Source organism: Strix aluco, chromosome Z (assembly GCF_031877795.1).
Source record: "Strix aluco isolate bStrAlu1 chromosome Z, bStrAlu1.hap1, whole genome shotgun sequence".
NCBI lineage: Eukaryota > Metazoa > Chordata > Aves > Strigiformes > Strigidae > Strix > Strix aluco.
The window spans coordinates 47,560,053-47,579,859 of NC_133971.1; the positions used below are offsets into that span (position 1 = coordinate 47,560,053).

Here is a 19,807-nt window from a genome sequence, read left to right on the forward strand (position 1 = left end):
TCTCCAAAAGAAGAGTTAACATGGCTAGTTTGTTTAAGCTGTTGTAAAATACCCAAACTTTATTTGTCAAGTGTAGGCTGCTCTTGTCTGCCACGTTTATAAACTAATTTAATATTTCAAGAGGTATGCAAGTCAAGTGCCAGCAATTACATCAGTCTACTGAGATGAACACTGTGAACTTGGCATTTTATTTAGTCAATTAGATGAAATGAATTGTTTAATTTTGGAGGTTCCCATCTGATTCAGTAGCCACATTCAGGGAGCAACAGTCATTGTTTTCACCATCTGATACAAAAAAAAAGTTAGCAAGTCTGTAATCTTGTGACAATTTCAGAAGTAGAAGGTATTATGAAAGTAAACTACAATGACAAGCATTCAAAAGAAAAGTTACAGAAGAGGAAAAAACAAGCTCACTGGATTATTTAGCACAGCAAGCATGATGATGCCAAAATTATTGTTATTTGAATACTCTTTTTTCTTCAAACATCTTTTAGTTCTGAATGTCAGTGTTCACTTGGACTGGTACAATCTGTAATTTCACTCTGTACTGGCAATTTGTTCCATGCTGCTTTTCTAATATTAAAATAACAACCACATGCAATTTCAGGGTTAACATATTTCCAAGCAGTCCTGTGTTGGCTGGAACTATCTTTGGTTTTGAATTACTATCCCCGGTATTCACAACCGTTGCCAGTATCGCTGGTTGCCAGATGAACTCCTTTTGTAAAAATTAAAGGAAAACAGCATTACCTGCCAGAAGGGGACGCTATGCACAACTAGCAGAAAGCCACCTCTTTCTCAGTTTAGCCTCTTTTGTCCCAGCAAGAATTTGAGCCAGCAAGACTGCCACCAAAGCAGCCAGGAAGAGGGTGTATTATATTCTCACAACGTTCCCAATATAGACAGTGACTGACAAATGTTCCCACCCGCTAGATTCTGGTTTGGAACACACAGAAACAGAAATTAATAATGAAGACAGAAGAACCCAGAGAAATGCAGAAAGAGGCAGAAGAGTGAATGCACAGAGCCATATACACAGCTCTTTTGTCTGCTTCCAGAGGGCATAAAAGGAGTTCAAAGATTAGACACAATGGAGAAAGAAAGAATTTTCTTTTTCCATTCCTCTTCCCAGTATGCACTATCTCCAGGAAAAGTACTCCTCGCCCAGTCTTCTCTTAAAGTGCCATGGGAAAGAAAATAAATTACTTTTTGTCCCTTCCTAGAGATCTTGAAACTTGACAAACCTGCTATCTCATTTGCACAAGCTGAGGGATAAAGGTGGAAATAAAAGATCTGGCAACAAAACATGAAAAACATGATTTTTTTCAGTACCTGCAGATTTCCATGTTGGCTGCTAAAAGCTCCTGAGTAAATATTGGTATACAAAGTGCAAAAGAACTACCCAGGACAAATACATGACTTCTGTAAACCTCCAACATCAGTAGTTCACCTTGTATTCTGGGGAATCCTATCTTAATTTTGTTACACCTTCTGTAGATGCTATGCTGTATCTCTGACCTTCCTTGATGCTTCTCCTTATACTTCTACTAGTTGTTTTGGTTTTTTTTTTGGTTTTTTTTTTTTTTTTTTTTAAATACACTAGAAGATTTCTGCAGTATACAGTAAAACAATTGATTTAAATAGGAACAGACTGTCTGAAGACACCAAATAGCAATACAGCATTTTCACACAGGTATCTATGGTAACTCAAATATCCACCTCCTCACTGGTAATAGCCAATTTTGATCCAATGAAAATGAACCACTGGAAATGTAATTCTCTCTCACCACCACATGCATTACTTTGCATTTATCACTATTGTATTTCCTTAGTCATTTTATTGCCCAGTTAGTCAGTTTTGTAATATTATTCTGCAGTGTCTTAGTATCTTCACTATCCTGAAATTATGGATCATCCAGCTCTGTCATTCATTCTTTTCCTGAATCATTTCCAGCACTGATCTCCACAGAACTCCACTGTTAGCTTTCCATCTATTTCTCTCTTCCACTTATTATGTTTAACTCTGTGACTAAAAAAACTCATATTCAGAAACAGCTTTTTTTAAAAAAAAAAAAACCACAAACAAAACCACAAAGAAACACCAGAGGCTTTGGTGAAAGCTGGACAACAGCTTTTTGGAAATTTTAAAAAATATACAGGCTCTATCAGCAACATCCACTGTATGTATTTATTCCTTCAAAGAACTCCCACTGTTTTGCAAGGCATGACTTTCATCTCCTAAAGGTACAATTATTCTGCCTCATCCTATTTACCCATGCGTTCACTAAATCCATTCTTTAATAAAAGTGCCAATGAGTCTGTCCAGCACTGAAGTCATATTTACATTAGTATTACATTCCCAGAACAGACTTTATATGTTTTTTTGTAAGCAGGAGGTAACCATGGGGGAAATAAGATTTTACACACAAAAGCATCAATAGGAATAAAGTGTCGTAGCAGCTGCAGTCACCATTCTGAATTAATTAGTTTCCAAGTGACTATACAGATAATTACAGTAGGTCTCCAATTTCTCTCCCCAACCCCTCCAATTAGAAGAAATAAGAATAAAACCTTTACTACAATACTCAAGAGTGATTTCTTTTATACCTGTGAAGAACAAAAGACCTAATTTCTGTGGGAACTTTCCTCAGAAGAAAGAGTCCTAAGAAGAACAGTTGATTAAGGATACTGAGAGAGTTTAATATTGATCCACCATACTAAGTAGATTCACTACCTACTGGAGATATCTTAGCTCCTCCAGAATACATTTAAGTACAAAGACCAGCTAGCATGCAACAAGAAATTAACTAGAACTGCCTCAGAGCAGACCATCTTACTTGTCAACTATTAGTACACCTCAGCATGGGATAGCCAAAATGTAAAGAAAAGGTATGCAGTGCTTACAGAAACTTTATTCTCTATCTCAGGTTCAGATGAATTATGGAGAAGGTTAACAAAGAGGGCCAAGTTGGTGCACTAAAGTGAAATAAATATACATTGGGATGATGAAAAAAGTCAACAACAAAAAAGTATCTATTTTGAATATGCATAAATATTTTCAAAATGAGCACAAAAACATGCTGACATTTCTGTCATTATTTTGAATAATAACAGGTGTTTTGGTTTTCTGTCACTGCTCAATTTTCAAATAAATTAAGGCATATGGGTTGCATTAATTTGTTTTTTGTACTACTGCAAAGGTTGCCTCTTTATTAAAATAAACAATAAAAATACTTATGCAGAATTCAGAAAGGACATGGAGTCTCATCTGCAAGCCATACTTTTTAGAAAGTGAAAATAGCTTATTTTGCATCCTTACAAAAAATAAGATAGTAAAATTCTTACGCAAGACTCAAGAGGAAAAAGCTTCATCTGCAAGCCATATTTTTAAGATAGTCTTTACTGAGCACCTACTTTAATATTTTCCTTAAGTTGTCTCAAATCCAACAAAAAGCTGCCTTTGTGATCTGTCTTCACTTTGTAACTAAGAATCTAGTGCATAAGAAAAAAAACACATTATAACTGCTTCTATTTAAGTATCTTGTCAATGATGAAGTCTTGAAAATGAAGCTGGCGATATTTTTACTGACTTCTATTATTTAAGAAATGCAACCCATCTTTTTTTATGTAAACCAAAGCAGTATTTGGTGTAAAAAAAAATCATTACTTCTATTATCATAATGAAATAGAACAGTAGGAATGGCTGTCAATTGTTTTCTCATTCCAAATTATAATTGTACAGTCAAGATTTTCCCCCTACATTTCTCTCTCAGTTTTTCTTACAATTCTAAGTATTATTTTATGCTTGCTACCTAGAAAAAAATGTATCATATTCTACAGCTTTCCCATGCTGAGATTAAGCTTGCTTAGTTCAGGTATTTTGATCCCGCAAGAAAAGCAAACAGGAAAAGAGTTATATTAAATATGGGGTTTCTCATTTTAGCATAAACATGAATGGAAGCAATGTATCAATGAAAGTAACGTGAAATGTTCTGAATATTAAGAACAGAACTCAGCGAGTATCCAACCCGCATTCTCACTACTTAAAGCATCATGTCAGTAAAAGGTGGTAGATACGGTCTGCTGGGTCAAGCACTGGCTGGATGGACGGTCCCAGAGAGTGGTGGTCAATGGGGTTAAATCCAGCTGGTGGCCGGTCACCAGTGGTGTTCCTCAGGGCTCAGTGTTGGGACCATTTCTGTTTAACATCTTTATTGATGATCTTGATAAGGACATAGAGTGTATCATCAGTAAGTTCGCAGATGACACCAAGTTAAGCGGGAGTGTCGATCTACATGAGGATAGGGAGGCTCTACAGAGAGACTTGGATAGATTGGATCGGTGGGCCAACGTTAACGGGATGAGCTTCAACAAGGCCAAGTGCCAGATCCTGCACTTGGGCCACAACAACCCCATGCATCGCTACAGGCTTGGGGAGGTGTGGCTGGAGAGCTGTCTGGAAGAGAAGGATCTGGGGGTTCTCATTGACAAGCAGCTGAACATGAGCCGGCAGCATGCCCAGGTGGCCAAGAAAGCCAACGGCATCCTGGCTTGTATTAGAAATAGTGTGACCAGCAGAAGTAGGGAGGTGGTAGTGCCCCTCTACTCTGCACTGGTGAGGCCACAGCTGGAGTATTGTGCCCAGTTTTGGGCACCTCAACACAAGAGAGATATCGAGGTGCTGGAATGAGTGCAGAGGAGGGCAACGAAGCTGGTGAAGGGCCTGGAGAATAAATCCTATGAGGAGTGATTGGAGGAAGAGAAGGCTAAGGGGAGACCTCATCACTCTCTACAACTACCTGAAAGGACATTGTAGAGAGGTTGGTGCTGGTCTCTTCTCACAGGTGATAAGTGATAGAACAAGAGGGAATGGCTTTAAACTCCAACTGCGGACGTTCAGACTGGACATTAGGAAAAAATTTTTCACAGACAGAGTGATCAGACAGTGGAATGGGCTGCCCAGGGAGGTGGTGGAGTCACCATCCCTGGATGTGTTTAAGGGTCGTTCAGATGAGATGTTGGGGGATATGGTGTAGGGGAGAACTTTGTAAAGTGGGGCTGATGGTTGGACTCAATGATCCCAAGGGTCTTTTCTAACCTTAATGATTCTGTGAATATTCAAGGAAAGTGGGTATACCGAGGAGACATGGTTATGTAGCCTCCTGACACGCATTCCTCCCTCATTCTTATTAATCAAGAAGAGTCAACTCTCAGACCTCCTAAACACTGAGAAAGACATCCCAGGAGACATCAATTCAGCTCATCACTTCTGTATGCTTTCCACCTGAGCTAGGAAGACCAAAACATCTGTGCTTTGACAGAAAAAGTTGTCATCATTCACTTCTAAGGATAAGTGTATATACATATTGGTAGACAGGCATAAGCAAAATTTCCATGAAGTAAATTCCATTCAGAAGCCAGATCCTTACTGTCTTGACTGGAGAGCAATTACACATACCAACATTTGCTCCAAAAATAATTTGTATTTGTTCAGACTCTTACTTCTCTGTGGAAGTGTAACATTGTCTTTGCTCATTATTTCAATGTTAATGTGAAGGTTTTAATTTCAGAAACAGGAAGAAAGAAGTTTTTTCAAGTAAGAGTTTGTTCAGTATCAGAAATTCATAATATTTCTGAAACAAAATGCTCATGAATTGCTGAGGAATTATCTCCTACAAGGATATCACAGAAGAGGAATTCCATGGAAATTCATGATTAGAAAAAAGAAAAGGTATTAGTGAGCATATCCAACCACCTATCATGATAGTCTTGATAGACGAGCTGGAGAGAGAGCGTACTGTAAAAGTGAAAGAGACAAAACCCTGACTTTGAAGTTGAAGCAACCAACCCTTTTGCCCTTCTAATCCAATGCCCAGGATGCTTTAGTATTCATATGCAAAGGATGACAAAACACTGTGCTGCAACCAATTAAATACAGAAATATATGATGCTTTCTTCCTCACTTCCAGTCATGAGACATTGATTGTCAAACAAATTATCTTTGCTGGTTTTGCACAGAAAATGTACTAAGAGCCACTTGTTTACATATTCTCTAAAACAGGTCTATTTACTGGTAGTACCAGTTCAATAATACAAACTAGCACAGAACAGAATATCCATAAGTTCATCAATTTAAGCATTATTAAAATGCTACTGTCCAGACAAGCAGAGGTATGGTACTGCTCCATACAGTGTATTCTCAAGCAACTGACCTAGCTGCCTATATTCAATACTGTTTATGATGCTCTTCCACACACTCTTTGGAAGGTAAATCTACAGTATAGCAGTTACTTATGCATATTGAAACTTAGGCATGCAACTCTATTGACTTATTCCCAAAGCTATTTCTTAATGAGGAAAAACAACTGACTGAATGAGATGGTTTTCACTCCTAACTAAATCTAAAATATTTTATTGTACATCTACAGTTTTAGTGTTCCTAACTTTAAAATCCCTTTTATGTTTCTGCAAACGTAGAATTACGTACACTGGAAGAGACCTCCATATCTAGTGTAACCTTCTGCCCAAAGCAGCTCTAGACAGAGAAGGCTCTCCAGAGCCCTTGAGTTTAGAACACCTTCAAGGACTGAAATCCCACATCCTCTCTTTGCTTTTTCAGCATTTTATCACCCCACTGGTGAATTCCCCCCTGCTCCCCACACAGGAAGACAGAATTCTCCAGGATATAATTTATACCCACCATGCTTTCACTGGATACCTCTGAAGAAAGAATGGCTCCATCTTCCTAGGCATTCTCAGGGCTATGTCCAGATGGGTTTTGAGTATTTCCAAGGATGTAGACTTCACAAACTCCTTGGAAAACCTGTTACAGTTATTAATCACCCTTACAGTGAAAATGTTTCCTCTCAGGTTTAAACAGAGTTTATTGTATTTCAGTTTGTGCCCATTGCCTCCTGTCCTATCAGTGGGCACCACTACTTCCATCAGGTATTTATACACACTGATAAGACCCCCCTGAGCCTTCTCAAGGCTGAACAGTCCCAGCTCTCTCACCCGCTCCTTGATGCTCTAGTCCCATAGGCACCCTCATGACCCTTCACTTGACTTGATCCAGGATGCCCTTAGCTTTCTTGCACTGGGGAGCTCAGAACTGGACTGAGCACTTCAGATGTGTCTCACCAGATCTGCATAGAAAGGACCACCACCGTCAACCTACTGGCAATGCCCTTCCTAACGTAACCCAGGAGACTGGCAACGCCTTTGCCATGAGGGTGCATTGCTTGCTCATGGTCAGCTGGGGTCCACGAGGACACCAAGGTCCTTTCCTGAAAAGTTGCTTCCCAGCCTAGCATAGATGGTTGCAGGGTCTCTGTTTCCACCTTGTATGGTTCCCTTTTACATTTGAGCTGGTCATGATCTTTTCCTTTATCCTGCAGGCCTCCTGCTGCCTTTGCTTGACTTCCTTTATGCTGGAATGGTTCATTCTTGAGGTCGGCCCTGGCAATACCTGAAAAATCAACCTCTCCTGGACTCCCCTCCAGGACTGCTCTCCTCAAGTCCAGGGTTGTGATCCTGCTTATTTTTTTTGTTCCTTTCTCTCAGTATCCTGAATTCTACCACCTTGGGGTCACTGCTAGCAATGCTGCCCCTGACCTACCTCTTGCTGACCAGTTCCTCCTTGTTTGCATATATCAGGTGCAGAAAAGCACCATCCGTCATTGGCTCCTCAATCACCTGCATTAAAGAGGTAGCATCAGTGCTCTGCAAAAAATCTCCTGGATTGCTTGACAGCTGTCGTTTAATATTGCTGCAGCAGATAGTGGGGCAATTCAAGTCCACATGAGGCTGTGGACATGAGACTTCTTCTAGTTGTCTGAAGAAGGCATCACCTATACCCCGGGGAGGGTGTGCATGGCCATGGGGGAAAGCTGGTGCTGGGGAAAGTGGGGATGGGCCAGGCAAGGGGGCTTAGGCCAGTGCTGGCAGGAACAGTGTGTGCAGCCACACCACCCTTAACGTGCCCTGTCTCTAAAGCTAAGCAGCGGTGGGCCTGGTTAGTACTGGGATGGGAGACCGCTCAGAGACACCCTTTTTTGCCCCTTTCCATTTTGGGCTTTTCCCCTTCCTCTCTTGCCCTGGGTTTTGTTGTTGCCTTCTAAAGCCTCCTCGCACACATTGTGGAAATTGGCCGTATGGGTGCTAACAGGTGTAGGTCCTGCCAGCGTCATGGTCTGCAGTGTCAGTGCCTCTAGTGCTGGCCTGTAGACTGGGAGACGCATCTTCCACCTCCTTGGGGTGGTGTGGATGTAGGTGTGAGGAGGACTTTCTGCCCAGCCAAGGTGGCGGGGGAGGCTTCCTTCATCCCCTCTGAGGGGCAGCAGCAAGTCCCCAGACCTGGGCCAGGTGGAGCGTGTGGTGTCCTGGGAGGCAGTCGGAGGCAAGGGCAGTCGGAGGCAAGGGCAGGGCACTGATGGCAGATTATCTGCTGTGGATGCTGGTGGGAAGCCATCTGGAAGGGGGTCTTCACCTCTGTATCAGGAATGGTGTGGCCAGCAGGACAAGAGCAGTGATTGTCTCTTTCCACTTGGCTCTGGTGAGGCCACACCTCAAATACTACATTCAGTTTTGGGCCCCTCACTACAGGATGAGAGGAAAGGGCCTCAAGTTATGCCAGGAGAGGTTTAGATTGGATATTAGGAAAAATTTCTTCACCAAATGGTGAGTCACCATCCTTGCAGGTATTGGAAAGACATGTAGATGTGGTGCTTAGGCACATGGTTTAGTGGTGGACTTGGCAGTGTTAGGTTTACTGTTGGACTCTATGATCTTAAGGGTCTTTTCCAACCTAAAGGATTTTATGCTTCTATTATCTGTTCCCGATCTGGTGGTGTGCAGCAGATACTCACAATATCATCCATGTCCAAACATCAGTAACCTGTTTCAATTATTGTGACCTTTTAAAAATGGTGAAAGCAGCCTCATCATGACATTGGTCAGCTCCTTCTGTGCCCCAAGTACAAGGTATCCAGTCCGATGGACTTGTGTACTTACAGAAGCCATTCCTGTAGGCCTTCATATTCATGAGTTGGAAAACCATCCGAGTTCTGTTTTATAACTACCTTTTTGCTTTCAGGTAGTGTCTCTACATTCCTCCCAGGTAGTCTGTTCTGGCTTCCACCTCTCGCAGACTTCCTTTTTGTGTTTCAGCCCAGGAACACACTGTTTATCCATGCTGTCTTCTTCTGCATTACATTAGGTGCTCTTTACATTGTGTCTTCTACTTGGAAAAGCTTTCTACTTCAGCCCTGACAGAATTTGAGGTATTTTCTAAATGAATATTTGGAATTCGTATAACAAAAATAATCTGTCTTACTAGGGCATACATTACCTAGAAGAGCCACATAATGCCATTTGCAAAGTAGAACGTGCTGTTGAGAACACAAGCAGTGAAATCCAGTGTTTCCTAAAAGTGCCTTTTTGCACATGCATTCCTGAGTAACGCACACACAGATCTATTCACCACTCAAAGCAGAGAAATGCATCACGTGTAGACAACAAATCAGACACTTGCCAAAGCAAGGATCTGCACTGCTCCACTGAGGGACTGCTGAACGACTTTGAGTTCTACTCCCTCTTCCTTTCCTGAAATGGTCTAAGTGGCATCTGGCCATACTGTTGTGGAAGTTGGACTACTCCTGTGTCAGTCTTTTGCTGAGAAGCAACAAGGACCCTTCCTAAGCTGATGACACTAGAGTTTAAGAGCTTCCCACTACTCTTTCGAAACCTTCAAAGGTTAAAGATTCTATAACATTAATATGAAAGTCTGCTATCTATTACGAAAGAAAATATGCAAGACTGTTGGAAATGTGCTGTGAGGAAAAAAAAACCAGAACTGCAAAGTGCATTAGGCCTCATTCTTACTTAAAACAATTCTACAGTGAGATTTTAACTGAAGCCAAGGCTATAGAAGATTAAAGCATTAACCAAAAACCAAAACACTACTGTTAGAAGAAAATGATAAGCCTTTTTGAAAAAGCCTGGTATTTCAGGATACAAAAATTCCATGCAAAAAGCTCATACTAAAAGAAAGATCTATCAAGCTCCTTAAGGCTGAGCTACTCTAAAATCATCAGTTACCCAGTCCTGAGCAAAAGCCATTTGTCACCCATATCACTATTATGTTCACAAAATTGGATTATTTTTGTTCCAAGGCCAAAGACTGGCTCTGCCTCTACAAAATGATTTGGTTTTCAAAAGCTTGACAGTAATATTGGAATTCATACTTAACTCTACTTCTGTTCATATCTTGCTAAAATATAAAGTTGAGAGAAAACAATTTAGAATAAAGCATTATTTTTTTCCTGTGTCTCTTGTACTAAACTCATTATTCTGTGATAAATACCGTATATTAAGCGTATTAAAAAAACCCCAACACTGTATTGACTTATCTGTTTCTCCAGTGATAATTTTCAGGATAGAGAATGTATCTTTCCAAGATATTTAACAATGGCTGTAAACCAACTGCTGCTCATTCTCAACAACTGGAAGACATTTTCCCTTCAAGCACTGCAAACAGCCCTTCCATATCTCATTAACGGGCACCCTCCAAACATGATATTGCTATAGTAACACCTGCCATAATACCAAGGTTTTCATTGTAAGATAAAGGCAAAAACTATTCCTAAATACACAGTAAAGTCAACACATAAAGTTGTACTAAGACCTAATTTCAGCCAAGAAATTGAAACATTTCAAGGTAAGCTACATGTTGCTAAGAAATCACTAGACAATCTGTTATTTTTGTGTAAAGAAACTTTTAAAAATATCATTCCTTCCTAAATAAGGTAAGAAGTACTTTACAATGGATAATGAATCCATTTTGACAGTATCATCAAGCCTGATGTAAAAAAATTCCTGTAAGTATACACAATTTTATACGTTAAAAAAGTAGTATCATAGGAGGACTAGAAAGGATCATACTGTTCTTTTTTTCCTGTTAAATAAATATTTTATATGGTTTCAGCAAGACATCTGGAGAACTCAAAAAACAGTGTACTATTTCAATAGCTTCGAGAAATCCTGCAAAACAATTAACCCAATTCCTGCATCCACGTAGTTGGAATTTTTAACTGCTCTCATTTCCCACAATGTTTACTTCTGATTGTTGTGCTTGATACATTATTAATTGTATTTGCTAAATAAGTTATTTTTAATCTCCCACAATGAAAACATATAGAATCAAAAATTAAATGTCATTCCAACAATAGCACAACAATATATGCTATTTTCAAATTCAAGTAACAGGAAGTTTCTTAATACAGCCCAGCACTGACACTTCCTAGGTTTTCAATATGCGCAGAACTGTGCATGTGTATGTGGAGGATATACAAACAAAATTAGACACAGACACTATATTTAACCTGAAAAGTGATCGTCTAATTATGTCCCACTCCTAGAAAACAGTATATTTACAGTGAAAACATGTTACCAGTGTCTCTTCAGAGTCTACCTGAAGACAGGAATAAAGCATCCCCAACAGTCAGTGTTAAGACAAGAGTTATCAAATAACAGCAAGCATTTTCTCCTTCCTGTAATATCAGATTGTAATTAGCAAAGATCCACACTAGAAAAAGTTAAGAATTTGTAACTGAAAGTTCACATTTGTCTCATTCAGAAGGACAGCAGCTCTTACAAGTCCTGCTGAGCTGCAGGCAGCCAGCTTCCCACAACAGATGATCATTAAGCAATTGATGTTTTTTTGTTGTTGTTACAGTCTGGATGAAAGGTAACAGTTGTTCCACGAAGTGGCAGAGCCATACCAATACTCTGTGATTCCCCAAGTAAATGAACTAGAACAAAAGGTCTATGGGTTTACAGGCAGCTGAATGCAGAAGTGTAATTCTGAAGAAGGCAAGGAATTCCCCCTTACGGGGATTTCAACCCCTCAGATTTTTTTCCTGTGTAAGGGAAACTTAAGCCATCACATTAAGGACTTCTTTCCAACTAACTGGTTCAAGGTCCCAGAATGTCAGTCTCACTTTCTTGGGCCTGAAACAAATTGCCTGTGAAATGGAATCTGCTTCTTGTGCCTTCTGAGGTCATCAAGATACATAAAGTCCTTCACAAAAGATACTGTTCATGGTGGCAGTCCCCAGAAGGCTTTTTAATTCTGGATATGTACCAGGGGAAAGGTGGTCTGGGTCTGTTTTTGACTGATGGAAGAAAAATGAGTATTTTGAAAGATGTGTGCTGTCTTTCACAACTGGGAAAAACTCAGGAAAAAAATTGTACTATTTTCCTTTTCTTTCAAAGATGTATTTTCTTCGACCTACAGCAATCCTCTGTGTTTTTGTCCAACCAATAAAGAAGTTCTAGAAGTTGTAAGTAGCCATCTCAAGAAATCTTCTAATCTGAAAATACACATGCTGTCAGACTCTGGTGTAACATCCACTTTCTGGCTCCAAATCATTTTGCGTGGTGTAATTATTTTTGTTGGTTTTTGTCTTTTCAGCTGAAATTCTCTTTGCAGCTTGCTATACTCCTCAAGACTAAACATTCAGTAAGAGAGAAGGCAAACATTTTTTCTTACATAAAACAGGTGAGTAGAAGTTTATGGATTATTTCTGCATGTTACCTGGAAAATGACCGATTTCTATATTCTGCACACAGACAGTCTATCAGTTTTGAAAGGATTTGTACCACCTCTCACAACTGTTTGGGATCCACACACTGAAACTGCTTTAATAGTCCGGATAATACAAGCCTGTTCCAAGTTGCAACTTCGTAGACAGCTTACCAAATTTACCTTATTAGCCATTTCTATTCTATCCATTCTTTCCTAAAAATTCTAAACTATCCATTCAGGATATGCAAAGAGTTCTTTATGAATTGTATGATCAATTACTTAAGACAAAAGGTTGCTAGGAGTAACATTATACCAATATAAAATCTCCCACTATCTCAAATAATATCAATGATTTTTGTGTAAGTTGTCTTGTTATTCTTCCATGCTGAATGAGGAATATTTCTATGCCAACTCTAAAAAGCTCTGTTGTCTAGAAATCAACAGTGGAGAAGAAATATGTAAACTAGTGCCTTTTAGGCTGTGACTCATAAGAAACAGGGATTTTTCTTTCGTCTAAGAAACAAATATATTGCAGAGCTAGTAAGTGTTTATTAGTTCATTTTTAAGACTAAAAAACCCCAAGAAAACTAACCTTTTTGTTATATAGTATTAATCTAAGGATGCATTTTTTTTAAACAATGAAGACCACTTACAACACGATCTCAGATAACTGAGCACATTTACTAGCTATTTGCCTGATAAGTGGGAGAACTTTTTCTCAGATGCTCACTTTGAAGACTCCTCCTTTTCTATAAACTATTTCAAAGCAAAATTTGTTTGCCTTCACCTCTCCAGATTACAAATCTATCTTCCCTTGACAATCACTCTTAAAGTTAACGCTTACAAGTCCTGCACTCCTTAATGCCAATTGAAGAAACAACTTGAATGTACTCAGGCAACACAGCCCCGAATGCAGGCATCCTTTAGGATGTCTGCATGAGCCAGTCCTGGAAAGAAAAGCACAATGTGGACAAAGCGAACACTTCCGGGAGATGTGTGCTGAATGGATCTTGCAGTGAAACCCTCTCAGGAGCGCGCTCAGAAGCTCCTTAAAATATGGACTTGTAAGCTCAATGCTGCACCACACCTGATCACTTGATATATACTATTACAAATCAAGACACTTTTCCAGGATCCTCATCATGCTCCAACAGATACACAAATGTGTCATCAAAAAAAAAAAAATAGCACTCACAAAACCAAGTTTAAGACCAATGGCAAGTCAGAAAAGCAGAATGCTACAATATGACTGTCATGTTCTTGACCAGTGCTGTATCCTTTAATACAGTGCTGCCCATTTTCTTTTTCCCTTTATTGATTTGTGAGGACTCTTGTTTTGTAAGTAGTGGGCTAAAAACCCCTATGATTCCACGTGAGGAATCTGGCACAAAGCACATCTAAATGGGTCAATGAAGCCTTTCCAGTTACCAGATTTTTTGAAGACTAAGATCTGTGCAAGGATCAGCAAATTAAAAAAAAAAAAAAACACACCACCAAAAAAAGAGAGGAATGTTAACACCCAACACCGCCGCCCCCCTCCCCCCCCCCGCCCCCCCCCCCAAAGGGTAATTTAATCACTACAGGAAAAACAAACAAAACAGGCATATTATGTGAAAACAGTTTTCCTGGCCAATACAGGACTCTTGTGCTCAAGCCTTATGACTGGAATTTGTACCTTATTTCAACACACACAATTTTAAGCAGTATCAGTCAAAACTGGGTTATGACTAGTACAAAACACGAAGTTATAAAGTTTCGGAAGCATTTGCTGATGTGTCATAACATACAAGATACAGAAACTGTATCAATTGACAGCAAGGCTGAAGAGAAAAAAAAGGTCTGACTCAAGTGTTGCCAGTCCCTTGCAGCTAAAATTTCAAACTACCACAGAACTTTGAAGTTGAAAATAAAATACAAGTAGCATCACACTTGAAGCTAAGAGAACTGACAATGTATTTTCAGGTACACAAAATGCCTTCCATACTCCTGAGAAGCATGAGAACCTTAACTTTTTGCACTTTAACCTTTATAGTAAAAACTTCAAGCACCACGCATTTCTAAACAAATTCATGTTTAGCCTGGCAAGCTTAAGACTCAAACTGTCTAACACCTTGACAGATGCAGCCAATGTGGAAATATGCAAATATTCATAATTTTCCAGCTCTGGAAATATTTGTTAAGTTTTAGTAATGCAGTCCCAGAAAACAGACAAAGCTTTTTGTTACTAAAATGAATTGCCTCTAATATTTAAATATCCAAACATGGTATTACCTTCATGGCATGGATTTCTTCTATTAATCTCTCAACTCGTTTTTGGTTCTTTAATTTCAAGTCTTCTGAACCCCTGCAAATAAAGTCAGTCTTTAGTAAAAAAATCTGGGTTTTGTTCACTGTATTTCCCCCTGGACTAATACTAAATAGCAAAATAAAAATATCACAAGAGTGATATTCCCTTGTTGTTAAATGAATATTTTAGCAAAGAGTCGAACATAATCTAATGCTTCTGCTGTTCCAGACAGAGGACAAAACATTGAGGATTTACCAGAACTATAAGAAAGACAAATGTTACTTTATTAGAAAATAGTAACTACAATTCCTATCAACAATACATAGGAGAAACTGCTATCTCAAATATAATTGCATTAATATCTGTATATTTAAATATAAAAGATCATTGGGCTTGCTTTTAATTTTGTACAATTTGCTAAAATTGTGGGAGAAGAGTAGCCTCAGTTTACACTTTGAACATAGTAACAGATTTATGTTACACCATCTCCAATAATACCTCTGGGCCAGTTATTTTTAAAAACATAATCTACAAAATGTTGCTTTAACTATTTACTTAAATATTAATCAATACTCATTACTAAAAAACAAGTATGACCTGTACATCTATGCAAACTGCACAGTATTTTTTGCTATAGAACACTGCAGGCAACTGCAGTGAGACAATGTTCCACAACTTACGTTCAACAGCAGAATAATCTAAAAGATCCAAGTCTGACACTGTTTAAAAAGTGCTGTAAAAGGTTCTGTAAGTGATTTGGATTAGTTTCCAATACTCTAAACCCTTTTAAAAATGTTATCTGAACTGAGCTTTATGAAACTGCTTTTTAGTTAGCATTTTTAGTCTATCTAAAGTGATGTAAAAATGACAAGTAGAATTTATAGTGCCTTAAGTTTTCAATATAATACATATTTCTCCCAGTTCTCCATTTTTCAAAAAACAATTAAGATACTGTTTCATTTATAAACACAAAAACAAGAACACTGATATTTAAAACTGGCCTTTTCAACTTTAATTTCCCAATATGTCTGGTTAGTCTGCGAATAGTCAGGACTCTGGCCTTCTTCACATCTTTTCTCATCTTCACAACCTGTCAGAAGGATGGAAGATATTATTAAGCTTGTTTTCCTTGATTATTTTCCACATACAATACATTCATTACATTGACTTAAATGTTCGAAATTAGTTCAACAAAAAGAACTATTTTTGAAAAGTGCATTCCCCTGCTAACCAAATCCCAGTTCAAATGAATTCAGATTTCATTTAAAATCAAACTGCTTCCATAAACATCAGAGGAAGAACAACCAACAGTCTAAAAATGTGTCTGAGGTCTAAACAGAAGACAAGACATTCCTAACTAGCCATACTTTAATATTATTCTTAGAGCTAGACTGAGTTAGAGATTTGAAAAGACTCACCTTTTGCCTTCACTTTATTTTTGTCCCAGTGAAACAGCACCAGTACTTTTCCATTAGACATAATACATAAAAGCATTTTAATTATGAAACATTTGGAAACTTAAGGACTCTCAAATTAAACATTATTTATTATAGAACAGAATTTGAGATATGAAAATCTTTTTACATATTTAATTTTTCTTGAAAATAAAATCAAAGTGATTTCCAACTCACTGCAGTCTCTCAACTTTCTATCCTACCAATACTCCGTTCCCAAAATGTATTTCAAAGTAGACAGTATTAAATAAAACTTGACAATGTTGTTTTGGTGTTATTTCTCACCCCAAAATAAACAGAATTCTAATTGTTAGTAGACAGATGGTACAAACAGACAAATATTTGGAATCTTTTGTTATTAAATTCCATCATGGGGAACCTTAGGTCTAGGCATTGTGTTGTCAACGATGTACATTTTTGAGATATAGGGAGGCAACAGTGACTTATAACCTTATTTTTTACAACTCAAAAGAACCTCTTATTTATTCAAATATATCTTACTATCAAGATTTTGTATTTAACAGTTAAACTTAGAAAATATGATATATTAAACAAAAAAAAAAAATCAGTCTTCCTGACAAAAAGCTAACTTTCCCTTAAATTTATCCAGTTGGATAAGTTTCAAAGAAAGTTGACACCTCTTTACCTCTTTCTTGAGGAAGTTCTTCAACTCAGATTTTTATTTTATCTTCTAATTTCTCAGAGATAATATCAAAATGATTGCTTAATGGTGACTGAACCATCAAGTCAGTTCCACCAGGAATATCAGTGTTACAGACCTGCATCAAGCTTGACCAAAAAAGAGAGAAAATAAATCTTCAAAGCTCACAGAGGATCAATTCACATCTGTGATGAGAGGCCTGGCTCGTATATGACCCCTGTGCAGAGACCATAAAGCTGAGACTATATAATTTATTTTAAAAAACAGCTCCCATATTTTGGACATCTGATTATGTCTGCAGCTAGGTTACCAACACAAGCAAGCAGTTAAGCCTTGAACTGTACTCAGCAGTGGCTCTACTGAAGGCTGAATCAGTCAGAGCAAGACAATTTCTAGAGAGAAGCACATGCTGATTGTCAGCCCCACCTCTGCCAGGGCAGAGGAGGAGTGTGTGGAGCATCACTCCCCTGAAAAGTAGGGGGAGAGGAATTGTACGGGAGCAGCATTACTGGCACTTGCACAGAGAGGAGGGAAAAGGCAAAGAAGGTTTTTGGGACAAGAACGACTGACTTAAAATTGGCCTCCTGTTCTAAAATTTGCACAGCAAAGGTCAGTACTTACCTCAGCTAACCTAGTGAAAATAACTGTGCACACAGGCCTACCTACAAACATTTCTACTTCAGCTGACAGCAGAAACCATGTGCCAAAAAGCACCTGTACCAAGTCTCTGCTAGACAGCAGCACTGCTCAAGTCTCCACGCGCTAAGGAAGAAATCCTTAACATTACCCTTTGCCATCTGAGCAGGTAAACATTTCTTTTTGTAAGACAGTGAATGGAATTATCACAGCTCCCTATATTACATCTTCTAAATGGAAGAAAGAAAATAAAGCATCTCCTGGTAGAATACCTCTTAGATACTATGTATGTTCAAAGAGTTTGGCGCTTCAGATGCAAAGTGGGTATGGCTTCTTAGAAAGTCGGGGTGGGGTGGGGTGTTTTTTTGTTTCCTTTTTTTTCCTTAAATAAATAATTTAAATAACTCATACTCTACATATTAGTTACTGTGTAGCCAAACTTGAAGTATATTTAACTTTCAAAAAATATTTGCAATGTATTTTTTAATAGAAATATTAATGCAGACACAGCATGCTTCTGGGGCCTACACGAGCCAAACCCCAGCCTCCACCACTGCCAGCCAATGAAGACTGTATAGACATATGACAGCAGGAATGAGGGAAGGTATTCAACTCCTTGGCAGGCTAGGAATATCAATTTATGTAATCCAGTCACTTCTTTCACACGGGACAGTATGCATCAACTGTGTTCTTGGAAGTACTCAGAAAGTTCTCAGGAAAGCAGTCAGCTCTTTAGGACAGAAATCAAAAAAATTTTGCTTTAGATTTAGAGTGTGTCTGAAACAATGGGGCTTAGACCACCAGGGTGGCTCCTAAGAGTCACTGGACTATTAGCCTCTCATGTTACAAAGAGAGATATGCAACTTCCTCTTGAGTTAAAAATAAAATAGCAAAAAACCCCCCACCAAAAACAGCAGTAGATTTAAAAAATAGTAACAAGTATTTACTCATAATAAGTAAGACATTTTTTGTAAAGAGGTTAAGAAATACAATAAGAAAAGGAGAAGTCTTTCCACTGAAATGTAGAAAGGCTACAGTGTAAATCAGGGTCAGATTTAACAATGCTTTAAGATCGGGCAATAATGATTTTTAATCTAGTTAGAGGTCACAGTAAATGAAAAAGAATAATTCCAAACACAGGCGAATCTCAAAGCAAACAATTTCTTCAGTCAATAGGAACACATTCTAGGATTCCTGGAAATTGAGGAAGCCTGTGATTGTAAGTGGAAATAACCACTTCAGGGATTCCTTGCAAAAAAGAACAAGAGATGCTTTCCTTTGTTGAAGACATTTATTCATTCTGTAGGAAAACATTATCTGAAAGCAATTAAGCCATTACTATTTACTAATACTAACAAATATCTGTGCTTATTAATGATTAATATATTATTTATTACAATTCTTAAATAGTAAGAATAGATAAAAGTAAGAATAGATACAGATAATATATAAATGATTAAATCTAAGAGAAATCATAGGGGAAGTGAACTCATATTTAAAAACAAGCCTAGGCAGTAATACATACAGTATCCTGAAAGCACATGAGCATGTTTCAAAAGCTATGGTTAGGAATAAAAACGATGTCAATTCTGCACTATGCCTTCCACAGTATGCTATTGGTATTTATATTACTACAGGACCTAAACAAAGATGAAATGAAAAAAAATTCCATGGCTGCTGGTATTTCACAAAGGGAGGCTTTAATAATCTCAACAGTTTGCAACCTACAGTAAGCACTGACACAAAATATGACATGTACCAGCCAACTGCACACAAGCCATTTCAAGCCATAGGCAGACAGTAGCTGCTGCTGTTTCAAGGGAGAAAGGGCAAACAAAGAGCACAGCATGGGATCAGCAGATTACTAGTCAGACTAGAACTAGAAACCCTCTGCTGCTATTTATCTTTGCCCGAGGAGTGCACATTACTGAAGGGGATTATAACAGGAATTGCTAACTTTAGCACTACCTACACTGAAGTGGTATTTGGCACAGAGCTCCAGGTACTCACTTCCAGTGGCAGTAAAGAGAGCCCTGATTTGGATGGTACACTTGGCATGGTACAAAGGAACAAAAGGGTGTATGTCAAACAAAGAGGGTGATTGCCAGCTAACAATGCATCTAAGAAGTGTGTGTTTAAAGGCATCACAAGAACTATATTTAACCCAGAATTTACAGCTGAGG

General features: G+C 38.4%; 1 protein-coding gene across 5 annotated transcripts in view; it reads right to left on the reverse strand.

Moving 5' to 3' along the window:
- SRFBP1 (serum response factor binding protein 1) overlaps positions 1-19,807 on the reverse strand; it is a 77,012-nt gene that overhangs the window by 37,602 nt on the left and 19,603 nt on the right. For 4 of the 5 annotated variants that reach the window (XM_074811994.1, XM_074811995.1, XM_074811997.1 and 1 more), the window contains 2 exons: positions 15,875-15,963; positions 14,858-14,930 (listed from right to left, as the gene is read on the reverse strand). In XM_074811994.1, the coding sequence (XP_074668095.1) occupies positions 14,858-14,930; positions 15,875-15,963 (162 nt within the window). Of the gene's footprint in view, positions 1-14,857; positions 14,931-15,874; positions 15,964-16,291; positions 16,313-19,807 lie in introns of those variants that run through there. The other variant, XM_074811998.1, reaches the window with a different exon arrangement.